The sequence below is a fragment of the Molothrus ater genome, chromosome Z (genome assembly GCF_012460135.2).
Source record: "Molothrus ater isolate BHLD 08-10-18 breed brown headed cowbird chromosome Z, BPBGC_Mater_1.1, whole genome shotgun sequence".
In the NCBI taxonomy this organism is placed as follows: domain Eukaryota; kingdom Metazoa; phylum Chordata; class Aves; order Passeriformes; family Icteridae; genus Molothrus; species Molothrus ater.
Window position 1 is genome coordinate 47192706 of NC_050511.2, and position 14841 is coordinate 47207546.

General features: G+C 38.4%; 1 protein-coding gene across 1 annotated transcript in view; it reads left to right on the top strand.

Annotated features, from left to right (window-relative positions):
• Nucleotides 1-14841, top strand: part of DGKQ (diacylglycerol kinase theta) — an 88219-nt gene that overhangs the window by 22425 nt on the left and 50953 nt on the right. Inside the window, exons 2-4 of the mRNA XM_036403770.2 lie at nucleotides 371-450; nucleotides 9743-9842; nucleotides 14487-14572. Coding sequence (XP_036259663.1) covers nucleotides 371-450; nucleotides 9743-9842; nucleotides 14487-14572 — 266 coding nt within the window. The remainder of the gene's footprint in view (nucleotides 1-370; nucleotides 451-9742; nucleotides 9843-14486; nucleotides 14573-14841) is intronic.

The following is a 14841-nucleotide window of genomic DNA, read 5'->3' on the forward strand; positions in this document are numbered from 1 at the left end:
CTTTTGCTTTGGCTACATCAAAGAGCTGTTTTGAACTGTTTAAAACTTTTTTTTAAATTTAAGAACTCATTTTGATGCTCATGGAGAGAGAGAGTGTGGGAGGACATGACTTGTGTTAGGCTTGTACTGTTCTGGGATAAGCTGTCCTTCCTTTTCCATTGCCAGCATCTTAGTAGCAAAACAACTTGGAGTGCATGCACTGCTCAGGGTGTGACAGTTGTGTACGTTCTCAAACCTAGGGGATAGCAAATGTGTTTAAAAAGATGTGTTCCCAATTGTATTTGACTCCATTTTTGGTTTTGTTTGATTGTGTTTCTTAAAGCCCCTTGCTTCTGAAGAGTTGCTCATGGTTCTTATTTTATTTCCACAGTTTGCAACTTCATGTCTCACGAAAAGTGCCTCAAGAATGTCAAGATACCATGCTCATGTATTGCTCCCAGCCTTGTAAGGGTGAGTAAAGAAACTGGCTTGTCTCCTTCTTGGGGTAATACCACACATTTATCAGTAATGAACATGGTGCTGTATTAGCAGTGGGTTGTTTTCATATCATAATGCAAAAATTGTGTTAGTCATCACTGAAGCTTTTATAGCTGCTCACAGGCAAAGCTACACTTCCTTTGAGAAGTCTGCTATGAGCAACTGTAGATACTCTGCCTTTGAAGATCAGTTATTTGCATTCTTTAAATGTTACTAGATGTTCTTACTGTGTGTCATTACCTGGAAGTTTCGCAATAAAGTACTTGCTTTCAGATGGCTTGTGACCTTCTCCCACAAGACCTTATGTGTAAGAGATTGAATCAAAGGGTGTGGAACATGAATCAATCTTACAGAATATAATAGGATGCGACTAAGGTACTAAGAAGCTAAACTGAAGAGAAAACGAAGTGTGTTATCCCCTTGGGAAAGGATGACAGAAGAGGAACGGAAGGGGAGAGGGACATGAGAAATTTACTAGAGAAGTAGTAAAACACTACAAATACCTTAAGGTATTACCTTACCTTTGTATTTGTAGTGTTTTACTACTTCTCTAGTAATACCACAGCCAGAAGTTGAATGAGACATGGCTGTAAAATCAGTCATGTTCATTACAGACCTTGCTGACCCAAAGCACGTTTTTGGGAATCCATTATGTAGACCTGTGAAGGGAGCTGATTCCTTTCTTTGTGTCATAAAACATTTTACCAGCTCCTTTTTGTTGTGGAAGCCTGTGTAGGGGATGAGATGTGGAAGTTTGAAAACAATATGCAATTTGAGTTAGAGGGATTGGATGAAGAGAAATTATCCATTTGTTTTTCTTGAATATGCTTTGTCTAGGTGATAAAGCTGCTAGGCTGTGCCAACGCAAAGCTTTGCTTTTTCTCTTCTTTTACTTTTCCTCTTTCCTTACATACCTTTCATCTTGAGAGGTGTCAGAAAGGTGTCTGATACATAAAAATTTGCCAGTGAAACAGTAAGAAATACTAGTAAGAAATACTGCTGTCTTAGAACCCATGGTAAAGGGACATGTAGGTAATGAGAAGTGCTTTTACTAAGAATTAGCATTGTCTCCTGTTTCAGTATGTTGACAATCAGTCAATGTAGCAAAAAGAATAGTGAATCAGATGATATAGGTATATACAAGGGTCTTTGGGAGGATGGCAAAAATCCAACTGGAAAATAGTAATTTAATTCAGAGTGTGGGCGTTGTAAACATTTATGACTGTTTCTTTTGTGGATTTGCTCTAAATTTAATTCATTGTTCAAAATAGTATTTGTTCCTTTGCTTTTATATGGTTAAAGTCCTCAATTTAAACTTAATGTTCCCATTTGCATCAGTTGTAGACGTCAGTGTAATTTTTTTCTCTCTTGTCAGTCCTTGTAATCTATCTGCCCCAAAATGTTTATCTTGTGATTTATCTGTAAACAATAAACACAAATTGTACTGCACAGCGAGGATAGTTATTTGGTGCTGTTGTCAGTCTTTAAAACTGTTTGCAGTTCAGCATTGTTGTGTTTAGCTCTAAGAGTCTTCTGTGTTTTATATCTTGAGCTGTAATGATTTTATTTTGAAAACTCTGGATTGTACTGTTCGTTCTGGACAGTCATGTCCTCCTTGACGTGGTCATCCAAGTTGCATTAATCCTGATCAGCTGTACAAGTGAAGGCTGCCATATGGGAGACGTTTTGCATGCAGGCTCTGTCAAAGCAAATACCAGACTTGGCATTTGCGTAAAAAATATAACGGAGCGAAAAACAAATGACAGCCATTTATACAATTTGTGGGAAGTTTATTTTCTTAATCTCTCCTTTCAGATTATTTATTTATTAAAAGGTCTGACGTAGGAGGGAACACTGGTGGGATTTTTTTCTGGTAGTTCTTTCAGCTATGTCAATATTCACTGTATTAGAAAAATGAGACTTTTTTTTTTTACTTGCCTGGATTTCATCTAGAGAAGATGGCAATTGTTAAAGCTCATCAGAATGTGTGTCATTTGATACTAAGTCACCCATCAGAGAATAATTTTTCAGTAGATGTTTGGTGGAAACTTTTATTCTTGACAGTAGGGTTTCCTTCCCAGGGTCAAGTAAAGGCCCACAGCGTCACAAGCATGCCACAACTGCATCCAGTCTCAGATCATTCTTAAGGCTGACCTATGAATTTTTTTCTCAATTGTAAATCATTATCATCTGCATTTAGTATTCCAGAGTGGATACAGATCATGATGTTTCTAAACAAGCCTTTGTGGATCAGTCTTCTGAAAAGTTTGCAGGGCATATGATTTGTTCCAATGGTAAGGTCTCAGCAACTGTTTAAAATTCAAACTCTCTTTTTCCTACATTCCCATAAGTATTTACCTACTTTACAGTACACATGTTAAAAAACAAAGGGGAGAAAGGGAGGACAAAAAAAAAAACCATACCCAAACACCAACACAAAACAAAATAACAGTAAAAACAAAATGGTTTTGGGGGTGAAATGTGAAGTTTTGTCTTCCCTTGTTAGGTTGGAATTGAAGCTGTATTACAGCTTCTTAGAAGTGTAATACTTAGTGTTACACTTAGTGCTTCTTAGTGTTCTTGGAAAACTAAATTGAAATGAGACCACATGAAGAATGGTTTAGTGATGTTCAGCATTTGCTATGCTTATTTTCCCTTGTTGGTGTGTTGTTGCATTGCTCTAATGGGTTCTAAACATTTCCATTTTAAGAAGGTTTTGAAGTCTGCTCATGAGACTTTGTTGTGTGCTGTTATTCTTAAAGCCAGGTTGTCTAGAATGGAAAAATGCTAGTCTAGGTTATCAGATTCTGAATCTTTGTGTGCTAAAAATAAAACTTTCCTTTGTAAGGAAAGTTTCTGCATTAATGGGCTGGGGTAAGGAATGGGAAGGCTGTGGTAGTTGCAGGGGTCTCTACTCTTGTAATTGTCTGCTGACCTGAGTTTCTCCCTCTGGATGCTGGGTTCAGCTGTGTGCAGCGTGGTTATTTGGGTCAGTAACAATGGTCTGAAAGTCGAAGATCTTTCTGAGGGGCCCATAGCAATGGGGTGAGGGGTAATGGTTTTAAACTAAAAGGGGATGCATTCTGACTTTCTGACTAGACTTACAGAAAACATTTTTACAATAATGGTGGTGAAATACTGTCACATGTTGCTCCGAGAGGTGGTAGGTGCCCCATTCCTGAATGCCTTCAGGACCAGGTTGGACAGGGCTCTGAGCAACCTGATCTAGTCAAAGGTGTCCCTGCTACTGCATGGAAATTTGGACTAGTGACCTTTAAAGGTTCCCTTCCAACCCAAGCCGTTCTGTGACTGTGGTTTTACCTGGGCCCTTGCTGGGTAGCCCCTTTCCATCAAGAAAGTCTCTCTCCAGCACTTGACCCATGCCTGTGTTGTTTCAGTGAGGCAGCTGCTTGGAGACAGTTACATGGCATAATTTAGAATCCAAATGAGGGTTAAAACTGCTTGCTGGTAATCTTGTCACTGCACCAAGGTTTTCTCCCCTTTCTCCCTGAAGTGGAAACTCAGAGCTTAAGGGACAGAAGGGCTAGCTCGCTCCTCCTTGTTTGTAACCTCAGGAGAGTTTATTATGAACTCCCAGATGAGCTCTGCAGCTGTATCAGTGACTCTTCAGTTTCAGAAGCATTATGGGATGGCACTGTGTTTGTTTTAATTCTTAATCTTTGTCTTGATAAGAGGACATGGACATTGATTTCCTCTGTAAAAGTAAAAGCAAGGAGTGAGTGACTTTTGCATGTTATTTTTTCTTTACACTACTAGGCCAAAAAGACTAGGCCAAGCAACTCTTAATTGCAGTGGAAAGCTTTTACATGAGTATTACTTTCAAGTAGAAGTATCGTATCATTCTGGTTTGAACTAGCATGGGATGCATTATCCATTGCAAAGGGTCCTTGAGACCTTGGAATGTCTAAGGCCAAATATCCTGTCATAGAGATCTGCAAGATGAAGAAAAATAATCCTGGATATAGTGAGATAGCATATAGATGTATGCATCATTCCCTTGCATTAGCCCCAATTAAAATTTTGATAATTAAGTATTTGATTTTGTCTTTCTTGTCCTGTTATGTGTTGAGCCACCATTTAACTCTGTATTCTTACTTCATTTCAGAGCTGCCATATGGAATGCATACTTACATTGCCTTTAAACCCCAGTCAATAAATTAAGTACTCAGAGCAAGAACATCAGTTTGAGCATAAGCAAAGAGTAGTTGATAGGCATTGTCCCTAAAATGCCAAAGCAATAGAGGACATTCCAGAGCACACAGTGTATTCAAGTTGCAGAAATATTTTGCTACTAAATAAGAGGTTTCAAACAAATCAAAGTGCTATTTTTGATTACTGAGTAATAAGGAAGTAATTGAAAATATGTCAATAAGGGCAAAAGTTGAATCACAAAGTTGTTGGCTTCTCGCAGAGAGGGTATGGTCTAGGCCTGGACAGAACAGTCATGGGGTGGAGTGAGGCGTGTTCACCATATCTACCTCCCTAGAGCAAAGGTTTACAGTGTTGGAGTGAACCTTAGAAACTTTAGATAGGGAAGTGCTTCTACACTTAAATATCCGTACATGTTTTTGTTTCAGAAAGACCATTTTAATTTTTATCAGGAATTTTTTTTGGCCTTATGTTGGGAGCAGTCTTTGAGAATGACTCTTGTGTGACTGCCCTTGTGAGTGTCTGATCAAAATGGTTGCTTCCAAGCTGCTTGTGCTTTTCCTTAAAATGCAACAGTGTTTTTGAGCTGCAAGCTAGTGGTTGTAAGTTAAATTCCTTTTACTCAACACTTGGAGGCTGTTGTTGAGAGTTTTAGAATCCTTCTTTCTGTTTACCCTTTTCTTCTTGGAAGCTGTTCAGCCTCACACTACCTTAGGTCCTGCCACCCTGGTTTCTTAATCTCTCTGGTATTTTTTATAAAGTCATGCCAAGTGAAAGTCACCCTGATGTGATGGGGGAGATGCATGGGTAAAAAAATATCTAGACATAGGCCTAGGAAAAGTTTTTAGTAGGTAGTTCCTTTTTAAGACTGCCCAAGACAGCAGCTGCCACCCTGGCATTTGATATATCTGTATTTCTCTCATTGCCCTTTGCACCTGGAAGTCCTTGCCTCATGATTTCAAATGAAGCTTTCTTCTGCCTGAACTGGTAGAAAAGAAGCTGCTGCTGGGTGTAAAACAGGCCTTCCTGGAGCTGTATTTTCTCCCCTGCTGCTGAGGCATGCTGGAGGCTGCAGACCAGTAACACAGCCTGGCCTGACTATACACAAATGAGAGGGTCTGGAGGGTAGCTGGGCCACTCTGTACAAAGTGACTCCACCTTAGTGGAAGGGTACTTGAATTCATGATATACTGTTGGTCACATGCTTGATATCCTGTGACATTTCAGGATGAGGAGCAGTTTTAAAAGGCACTATCAAAAGAAAGCAATTCTATCCTTTCTTTGTTCTATCCTTTCTATCTTCCAAAGTGTGGATTTTAAAAGCAGTTTGTTGCTGGTTTGGTTTTTTTGGTTTTTTTTTGTTAATGCAGAACTGCTGTACACATGCACAGATTGCACTGAAGGAGTTAGAATCTTAGGTTTCTATAGGATCAAATTCTATTACAGGCTGATAGGAACATTTACAGATATTTATTACATTCTCTAATGCTTTGCATTCCTTGACAGATGGCAGGAAATACAACAGGAACTAGGAGTTTCTTGCCTCTTGAATGCAGAGTCATTCTGTAGATCATACTGGAGTGTTACCATTGTACTTTCTGTTGATATGCTTCTGATCAATATTGTAAGGGCACTTAGATGTCATTTAATGGTATTACTAGAAGAAATTTTCTGTATTTTTCTGTGGAAATTGATTTTTGTGGTTTCCATAAGGTAATTTAAGTAGATGGATTGGAAAAGCAGTTTTAAACTCTCATGAATTATTAACATTTTCTCTGTAGGCCACCTTATGCTTCTGTACTTTGCTGTACTTACGGAGGTGGATGTAATGTTCTGTATTCTTTCATGGTGTCTCACTGGCTTTTCTAGTCTGAGTTTAAAATATTTTATTTTTATATATATATTTATATATATATTAGGTGCTTGGAACTTGTCCAGCAACCAAAACATGTTCGGAGAAACATTATGTAATTGATGCATTTGTTATGTTGTACTTGCTCTTTTACCTTTTCTTTGTTTCCATCTTACTCCCATCCCATTTTCCATCAGGCTCTACATTGCTTTTATACCTGTCATCTTCCAAAGCATGTTTGAAAGACCACTCAAAATAAACAAAGTTTCTTTGGCTTGATTTGTAAGAAAGAAATTAAAGAAACTTTTTCCCCCCTTCTTTTCCCCTTCTCCACCTGCCCTTAACATTTCAATCAGCAAGTTGCTCCATTCTGTTTGACAGTGACTTGAGACTTCAGACATTTGTTACCATGGTCTGAACAGCTGAAGAATTTTGACTTGGTCTCCTTCCCTTGAGTATTCTATATAAGTACAGTCAGACTCTGAATAAGTTTGCCTTCTGTCAAAGTCCTTTGTCACAATTTTTCCCAAAAGAAACACTGTTTTTCACATGTTCTTTATTTTAGCAGAACCTCTCTGTGACAATAATGAACAGCCTCCGTTTCTAAGCTAGGCTTAAGATAAAATAGCCAGACTCATGGCCAGAAAAGGAGTCCCCTGTGTTTCAAACCTGGGTTGTTGAGAGGGTTGGATGCTCATGCTGGGTGTCCAGAGCAGGTTGTTCACACCTTGGAGCTAAGGGAGGTCTCCACTGTGTCTGATTTCAGGGGGAATTCTTCTCCGTTGGGTGGCTGCATGATGCTTGAGGCTGTGGCAGGGGTAGGGCACTTAAGATGACACTTGAAACCAGAAGACAGGTTGGGATGTGCAGGAAAGGTTGCCTGAAAAAATCCCACCAGGGCTTTTCAGTACTCCTCACAGTGTCTGCATCAGGTTGTGCTCACATAGTCATTTCTTACCAACTTTCTGCACGTGAATTCATTGTGCAGGATTACTTTTGTGCAAGTGGCCTGCTCCCAGCAAACTTTTTTTTTTGGAGTAGCTAGAGTGAGCTGCAGCTCTGGCACTTTACCTCCACAATAACTAAGCCCAGGTAACTTGCATGACAGTGTCTTGCATTACTTGCCCAGTAACTTGCATTCCTTCTCTTGAAGAAGAAGCAGGGTAGGCAGGGATTATGAGCCTTAAACTTCTTCTGGGATAGTTTGATTAAGGCTTCTTGGGCTTTCTAGGGTAATTTGCCCCCACCAAGAATATGTATTCTTTTTGTAAACATACATTATATGGCTCGAATATTCTGATTTTAAAAAAAAATTATGTAAGCCAGCTATGAACTTTATGTCAGAGATGGAGGGCTGCAGAGAATGAAATTTCAATTTGGGCTGAAAGGAGTAGGGTGTGGACCTGAAAATAATGGTTTGGCTGTATTTTTTAATCCCCAACTTGTACATCAAGTTAAAACTTGAAGCTTTCAGAGGAAATGCTGTTAATATATTGTATTGGAGATACTGATATGGAGTCTTTTTTGTAGGCTGGCTGTCAGCCCAGCTTAGTGGGGAGCTTGGGATCTGAATGGGCAGTTTCCTGGTCAGTCAGGGACCAAGGATTCCTCACGGTCTCCTAGGGCAATGAGCTGGTTACTTTGATTCACTGGTCCGCTGCTGTGCACTATTCTGTTCATGTTTAGTGAGACAAACATATTTCATACCTCTGTTTGTCCTCTTTTACCTCCCAAAGCTTAATTCTGAGGAGCGCTGAGGAACCACATGCTTTGTAGTTTGGGGGTTACTGATTTTTCTTGATTAAATTTCCAGCATTGTTCTTTTCTCCTTCTGTTGCATCTGGCAAAACTTTACCTCATTTCTTTCATTGTTCATGCTTGAATAATAGGATTGTTTGATGTAACTGTTCCCATACTTTCTGAGACAGAAAATTCTTGTGGGAATTTGATGCTTATAACTGGAAGCAACTCCTTGGGTCATCAAATTCTGTGTTCACAGTACATGTCAGATTTGCTGCTAATAGTTCTCAGGAAAACCTCAATATACAAGGAGAAAATTCAAATCCTGATGAATAATTGAAGGATGTTTTACCAGTATATCTGAGAGGAAAGGCTGTTATCTGTGACTCCATGTATCTGAAGTCTTTATTTCCAAAGTTTTACTGGGAATGATTAATTTCATTTGAGACCTAAGTAATAATTTGTCAGCTTTTGCCAGAAATACAACCACAAGATAAACTTGATGTGTAAAACTTCATTGTACCAAGAAGGGCATGTGAAATGCATAATACTAAATACCTAAATCACAGCAAGCTTTTGTGGAACTCATTTGGATCCCAGGACTTTAAACATGCAGTTATGTTCTTTCCTTTTAATGTGACTGTCACTTTAGCAGAGTTGTGCATCTTGTAGGAAGAGTAGTCTCTAGAAAAGGTATGAAACTTAGGTATGTTTCTTATTCTTTACTTTGCTTCATCTGTTGATTCTTTGGTACTATCACTTCCCATGTTCATTATTAATCAAAAATTAATAATTAATAAAATCAAGCAAGAAAAAACCCAATTTAAGGTAAATGAATAATAAGAAACACATTTGCCAAAACTGTTGGTATAGATAGCTTTTGCAAGAGAAATTGTAGTCTATCATTTTCAACCTACCGTCAAGAGGAAACTCAGTCTGGATGTACTTCAGGAGCTGGATACCATTCAGGCCTTGGATAAGGCAGGGGGAGACCAACCAATCCCTTTGGTCAGCCAGTGGCCGGGCTGTATTTGGGGAGGAAGTGAAAGGTGTGTGGAGAGCACTGAACTGCGGCAGCTCTGAGATGTTAAAAGTTGTCTTGTGCGTGTCTTTAGGGTATTTTGTTCACCTGTGCGGTAATTACTCTTTAATTGTCCTTGATTCAATTAAGAATGCTTAGAAGAACAGCTGTGATTACAGGTATGTCCCAAAGGAACCCTTTGGATTCCTGTTGTTGTGAATCATCAAGAAGCTAATCAGCTTAAAAATATATACAATACATATTAATTCCCAAGAATTAAAAAAAGTTACATTTAAGCATTTAACGTATATTTCCAAGTATGATTATTCTTTAAAGGATGTTTCATCTATTTATTCTTGTGCTGAGTTAAGTTCACGTTGTAGATACTGCTCTGTTGTTGCAAGATAAAGCAGCTTCTATGAATTTTAACTGACACTTTGAAAGTTGAAATTGATGATGTCTTATGCATTCTTTGCTGGCAGGTTCCAGTTGCACACTGTTTTGGGCCTCCAGGACTTTACAAAAGAAAGTTTTGTGCTGTGTGCAGGAAGTCCCTGGAGTCACCTGCCTTTCGATGCGAAGGTAACTCAAACCTTATTTGTACGGCCATCTGTGTGCCACCCAGTAACCTACAGTCTCCCTACACTGCATACCTTGAGTGATTGAGCAATATTTGCTTTGTTTATTATCCATTCATTGGTTGTGGGAAGGTGTACTCCAAACTAAGGAATAATAAATCAACCACCTTCCATAAAATGCAAATTATGTCAAACCTCTACACTCTTTTCAGCTTTCTGCCAATTTACTTTGATCGAGTCTGTGGTGGTGTGCAATGAATCCCTGCCTGAGATGGGCAACGAATGAGGAGCTATTTTGCTGAAAGACTTGTCCTGTTGCAGTAATTTATTTCTGTTTCCAGTGGAAACTTTTGATACAGAGAAACATCAGGTATTCGTATTTCTAGAAAAGAATGTAGAATTTCCTGTGTTACTAGTCTCAGATATCTGTTACTTGTAATGAGGATGAGGTACCTTCAATGGAAAGATATTTGAAAATATTATTTGTCAAAATAGTACTGCTCTGAATGTTCTGACATGGATTCTCTGAAAAAACAATAATTAAAGAAATCACCCAAATACCAGATTTTTATTTTGAATGTTGGCATGAGTATGTGACTGATTTTGATGTAGGACAGCTCTCCAATTCTCCATTGTCTTAAATGTCTATTAGTTGTTCAGTTGAGGTGTGAGGTTAAATAGAATTTACTGTTTTATAGGAATATTACCTCTGAACTGTTTAAAAAAAGTCTAATGAATGAAAAATCAATTCTTCAGGGAATTGAGTTGCTTCCAAAATCGCTGTTTTGCTAAAGATAATGTCTTATTAAATGTGATTTTTCTATGTGTATGTGTAGGGGAAGCAATCCTCTTTGATCACGGTATTTAGACTTGGTGTGAACAGTATTTCTGTTTCTGCTTTTGTCTGTTGAGTTGCATAATGGAGCCAAACTGTTCTTCTGACTAGTGGGAATATGTCACTTAGGATAGTCCCCATGTGACCAGGATGGTTTGGTAGGATGTTCTGTGAGCTACAGATAGCACAGGGAATTTTCTAGTGATCTTAGTAAGACTCAGAACCTGTGTGCCATTAGATAAACATAGAAATTTGAGAAGAAAATAGTTTTCACTAGTTATACCCTCTTAACTATTACAAATAGCTTTAGTTTAGTGATCCAATTTAGTTAAAGCTTTCTAAATTTTGCTTTCATATTCTTACTCTATTAATTCTACTGCATTCTCATTGTATCCATTTGTTGTGGTTTCCCCCAGACAGCTGCTAAGCACCACATACACCACTTGCTGCCTGCCCTTCCACCAGGATCAGGGAGACAATTGGAAGCCAGATTATATTGGAAAGTATTATATGGAAAGTAAACCCCCCCCCCCCACACACACACAAGCAGAAAAAAATGAAGAAGTCATTCCCAGCTTCCAATGGGCGGGCAGGTGTTTTGCATCTCCAGGAGAGCAGGGCCCCCTCACACCTCACAGGAACTTGGGAGGACAAATGCCATCACCCCAAATATTCCTCATTCCTCCTTCTTGTCCCCAGCTTTAAATACTGAGCAGGATGTCAGATGGTCTGGAATATCCCTTTGGCCGGTTTGAGTCACCTGTCCTGGCTGTGTCTCCTCTCAGCTTTCCCTAACTTCCTCCCCAGCGTAGCAGTTCGAAAAGCAGGAAAGGCCTTGGCTCTGTGTAAGCCCTGCTCAAGAATAACTAAAACATCTCTATATTATAAACCCTGTGTGCAGCACAAACCCAAAACACAGCCCCATTCTAGCCACTGTGAAGAAAATTAATTCTACCCCAGCCAAACCCAGCCTACAAGTGCAAAGGAATATTTTTTCAGATGTTTCCATTTAAGTGTTTGTAGATATGAAGCACATGAAGTCACATGTTGTAGTTAGATATTACACATGCACAGAATTTTTTTAATGGTTCGTTTAAGGTTCTGAATTGTTTTCCTCACATGGATTTTACAGTTTTACTATTTTGTGTGGTGTGATTTTTTCGGTGTCCTTTTTCTGAATACCAGTAAGTCTACAATTTGTTTCTCTGCTAATTTTTTTAAATGTATCTTAAAAATGGCAGCTGAAGTTTATAAAATGCACAAGATTCTTCCTTAATTCTTCAAAAATGCTTGTGGAATTTGGTGTAGAAGTCTAATGTTTTAAGGTAACGAACTTTTAAATTCAGATGGAGATATAGAACTTTCTTCCTTTTTTTTTTTGTTTATCTCTAATGACTTAGCTTAATACTGCAAATCTAGTCTTGTTTATGATGTTCATGTCTGATACTAAAATTAAGAACTTTTCCTGGACTCTTTAACATAATTAAGATAAAAACAAAGGCTAAGATGGAGTTACCTTCTCTAAAGAAATGATTGACATCATTAAATGTACTTGTAAAATAATCACTTTTTTCAAGTGATTTTAATCACTTGATTTGCACTGTTTATATATTAAAATTGAATAAACTTTCTTGAAGTAAAAGGTTTCACCCACATGAATCTTGTGAGTGCACAGTAGGGGACCTGTTCTCAGAAATGAGCGTGCATGTTTATTAATGCATAGTGAAATAAATATATATGTGTCATTGGTAAAAATGACAATAGATTGACTCCAAATTCTGGTGACAGTTACTGATTGCTTTGGATAGCTATTTTTGCTACCAGATTTCACTGGTGCCAGTTGAACCCGGACTCATGATGTTGTTCCTTTTATTTCCAGGAAGAAGGGATGGAAAGTAAAAAATAGATATTGGAGTAATCCAAACATTTTTTTTGTGCCGAATTCTTTACTAAAGTTCCTTAATAATCATTGGGCAGGAGCAGCAGATTGACTGGAGAAGGATGCAGTTAACATTTTAAAGGCTCTTCTCTCAAGTTTATGTATCTGAAATTAATCAGGTTGGGTTTTTTGGCAATCATAAAGAACTTTCATAGCTAGCTTGAACAGAAGATTGTCATTCTGTTATGTGTTAAAGAGTAATGCAGGTTATGGGATGGCTGATAAAGATTAAATTTCTTTTTGTAGGACCTCTAATTTAATCTTTACATTCAAAAACATCTTCTTTCCTACACCAGGATAGTCAGCTTAAGGGATTAACTCCCTAGGACATTCCCACCATTTATGTGAACATATTTCTTACCAATTTGGGCCTAGGGTTGGTGCTAGAAGCAGCAGATGTGAATTAAACAAAAGGTAAAACCCCCTCTGTGTTCTTACAAAGTATAGCAAAGGGCAGTGCATGTCTGTATTGGCAGAATTAACAATAAAACCCCCAATGCTTTTGTAAATTCCTTGAAGCTGCAACGTTGTCTATGGACACTTTGAACATTAGCAAGAGTATGACTCCAAGCATCTAGTTTGCCTGGTTGGTTGAACCGGCAAAAATGGAAAATATTCCTGTTACATCTATGAACAGGGAGAAAGGTGAGTGGAGGAGGGACTGTGCCACAGCTCAGAGAGAAGTTCTTGAGTGCAGTGAAGAAAGACACTGAGCATGGGGAGCTGTGTGTGTTTGTGGTTGACTTAGTCATGAGTTCGCTTCGGTGTGATGGGAGATTATGTCTTCTCTGGGGCTAGAAAACACAATGTTAATTCTGCTCTGGAAGAGCCCAAAGAGCACAAATTGGGTATTATTTTCTAAATAATAGCATTGTTTTCAAGTAAATTAATAGCATTGCTTTCAAGACACTTTCAGATAATGTGCTAATATGTGCAGTTGTTACCTTCCAATCTTTGGGTTACAGTTCTCATATTTTTGTGATATGCTTGGAGAAATAACTTGTTTGACTGGAACTGAAAGGTATTTGAAAAATTTGATGCTTGTCTCTTGGTTTCATTTACTTGATGAAAAGTTAGATGCCTTCCCAGAGTATTTACCGAGCAGCTACAGGAGGATCTTTTTTATCCATCTCTGTCTCTGAGACCCACAGAGAACCCTCCTAACTCTTGAAATGATGAAGCTAGGTATAGAGATCTATTAGTTATTGTTCTGGGAATATTTTTTTTTTTGTAACTCATAACTTTGTAGCATAACTGCAGATTCTTTTCTTTCACATCTGGTATTTCAAGTCAGCTTTTAAATAATGAAGGCATTTTAAAACCAAGACTTGCCTAAACATTTGCAGGGTTCACTCAAACTTCTTCCACCTACAAGTATGTACCATATTTTAGAAGGCAATGTTAACCTTACTTAGGAGGCTGCTCTGAAAAAATAATTTCATATTTTTTTGACAATGAAATAGTGATTTACCTTATATACGGTGATTGACTCAAAGTAGCCTTCAGGCACAGGTATGTTGGAGTAGGCAGCAGTTCCTCTGGAACTATGAGACAAAGCCGAGCAGTTGTACACATTCAACTTGCTCTAATTGGAGGAAATATGACAAGTGCTGTTTATGAGCAAAATTAGCTCAGCCTTTCCTTTATATTTGTTACACCTTTTTAACACAGAGGAAGTGGAGGAACACACAAAACAATGCTGGTGAACTTATTTATTGTCTACCGTTGCTGAATGTAAAGAGCGTGAAGGAGAAAAAGTATGGTGTGAAAAGGGTAGTAGAGGAGTATGGAAGGGAGGGCAGAAGGAGATGCAGAAAAACCCTGGGGTTTCCAGCCTAAAAAAGTTTTTTGGTTTTTTTTTTTTGTGCTTTTAGTTTGTGAGCTACATGTGCACACAGACTGCATCCTGTTTGCTTGCAGTGACTGCCGGCAGTGTCACCAGGATGGGCACCTGGACCATGTAAGTGCCGAAGCCTCTGCAGGGAAAGGTGGTCGTGTGTTTTGTGGACTAGAGAAGGAGCAGTCTTGGTCTTTAGTCTCACATGCCAGTTATCAAAGCACTTTAGTTGCTTATTGACAGGCAAAGGACCTGTGTGACTTCAGAATATACTTCAAAGAGTGAGGTGAACTTAAATGCTGGTATATTCACAATGCTTTTGAACTCTTGCTGAAAAATCTGTGGGATGTGTACAACCTCCAAATTAAAAAAAAAAAAATCACATATCTTAT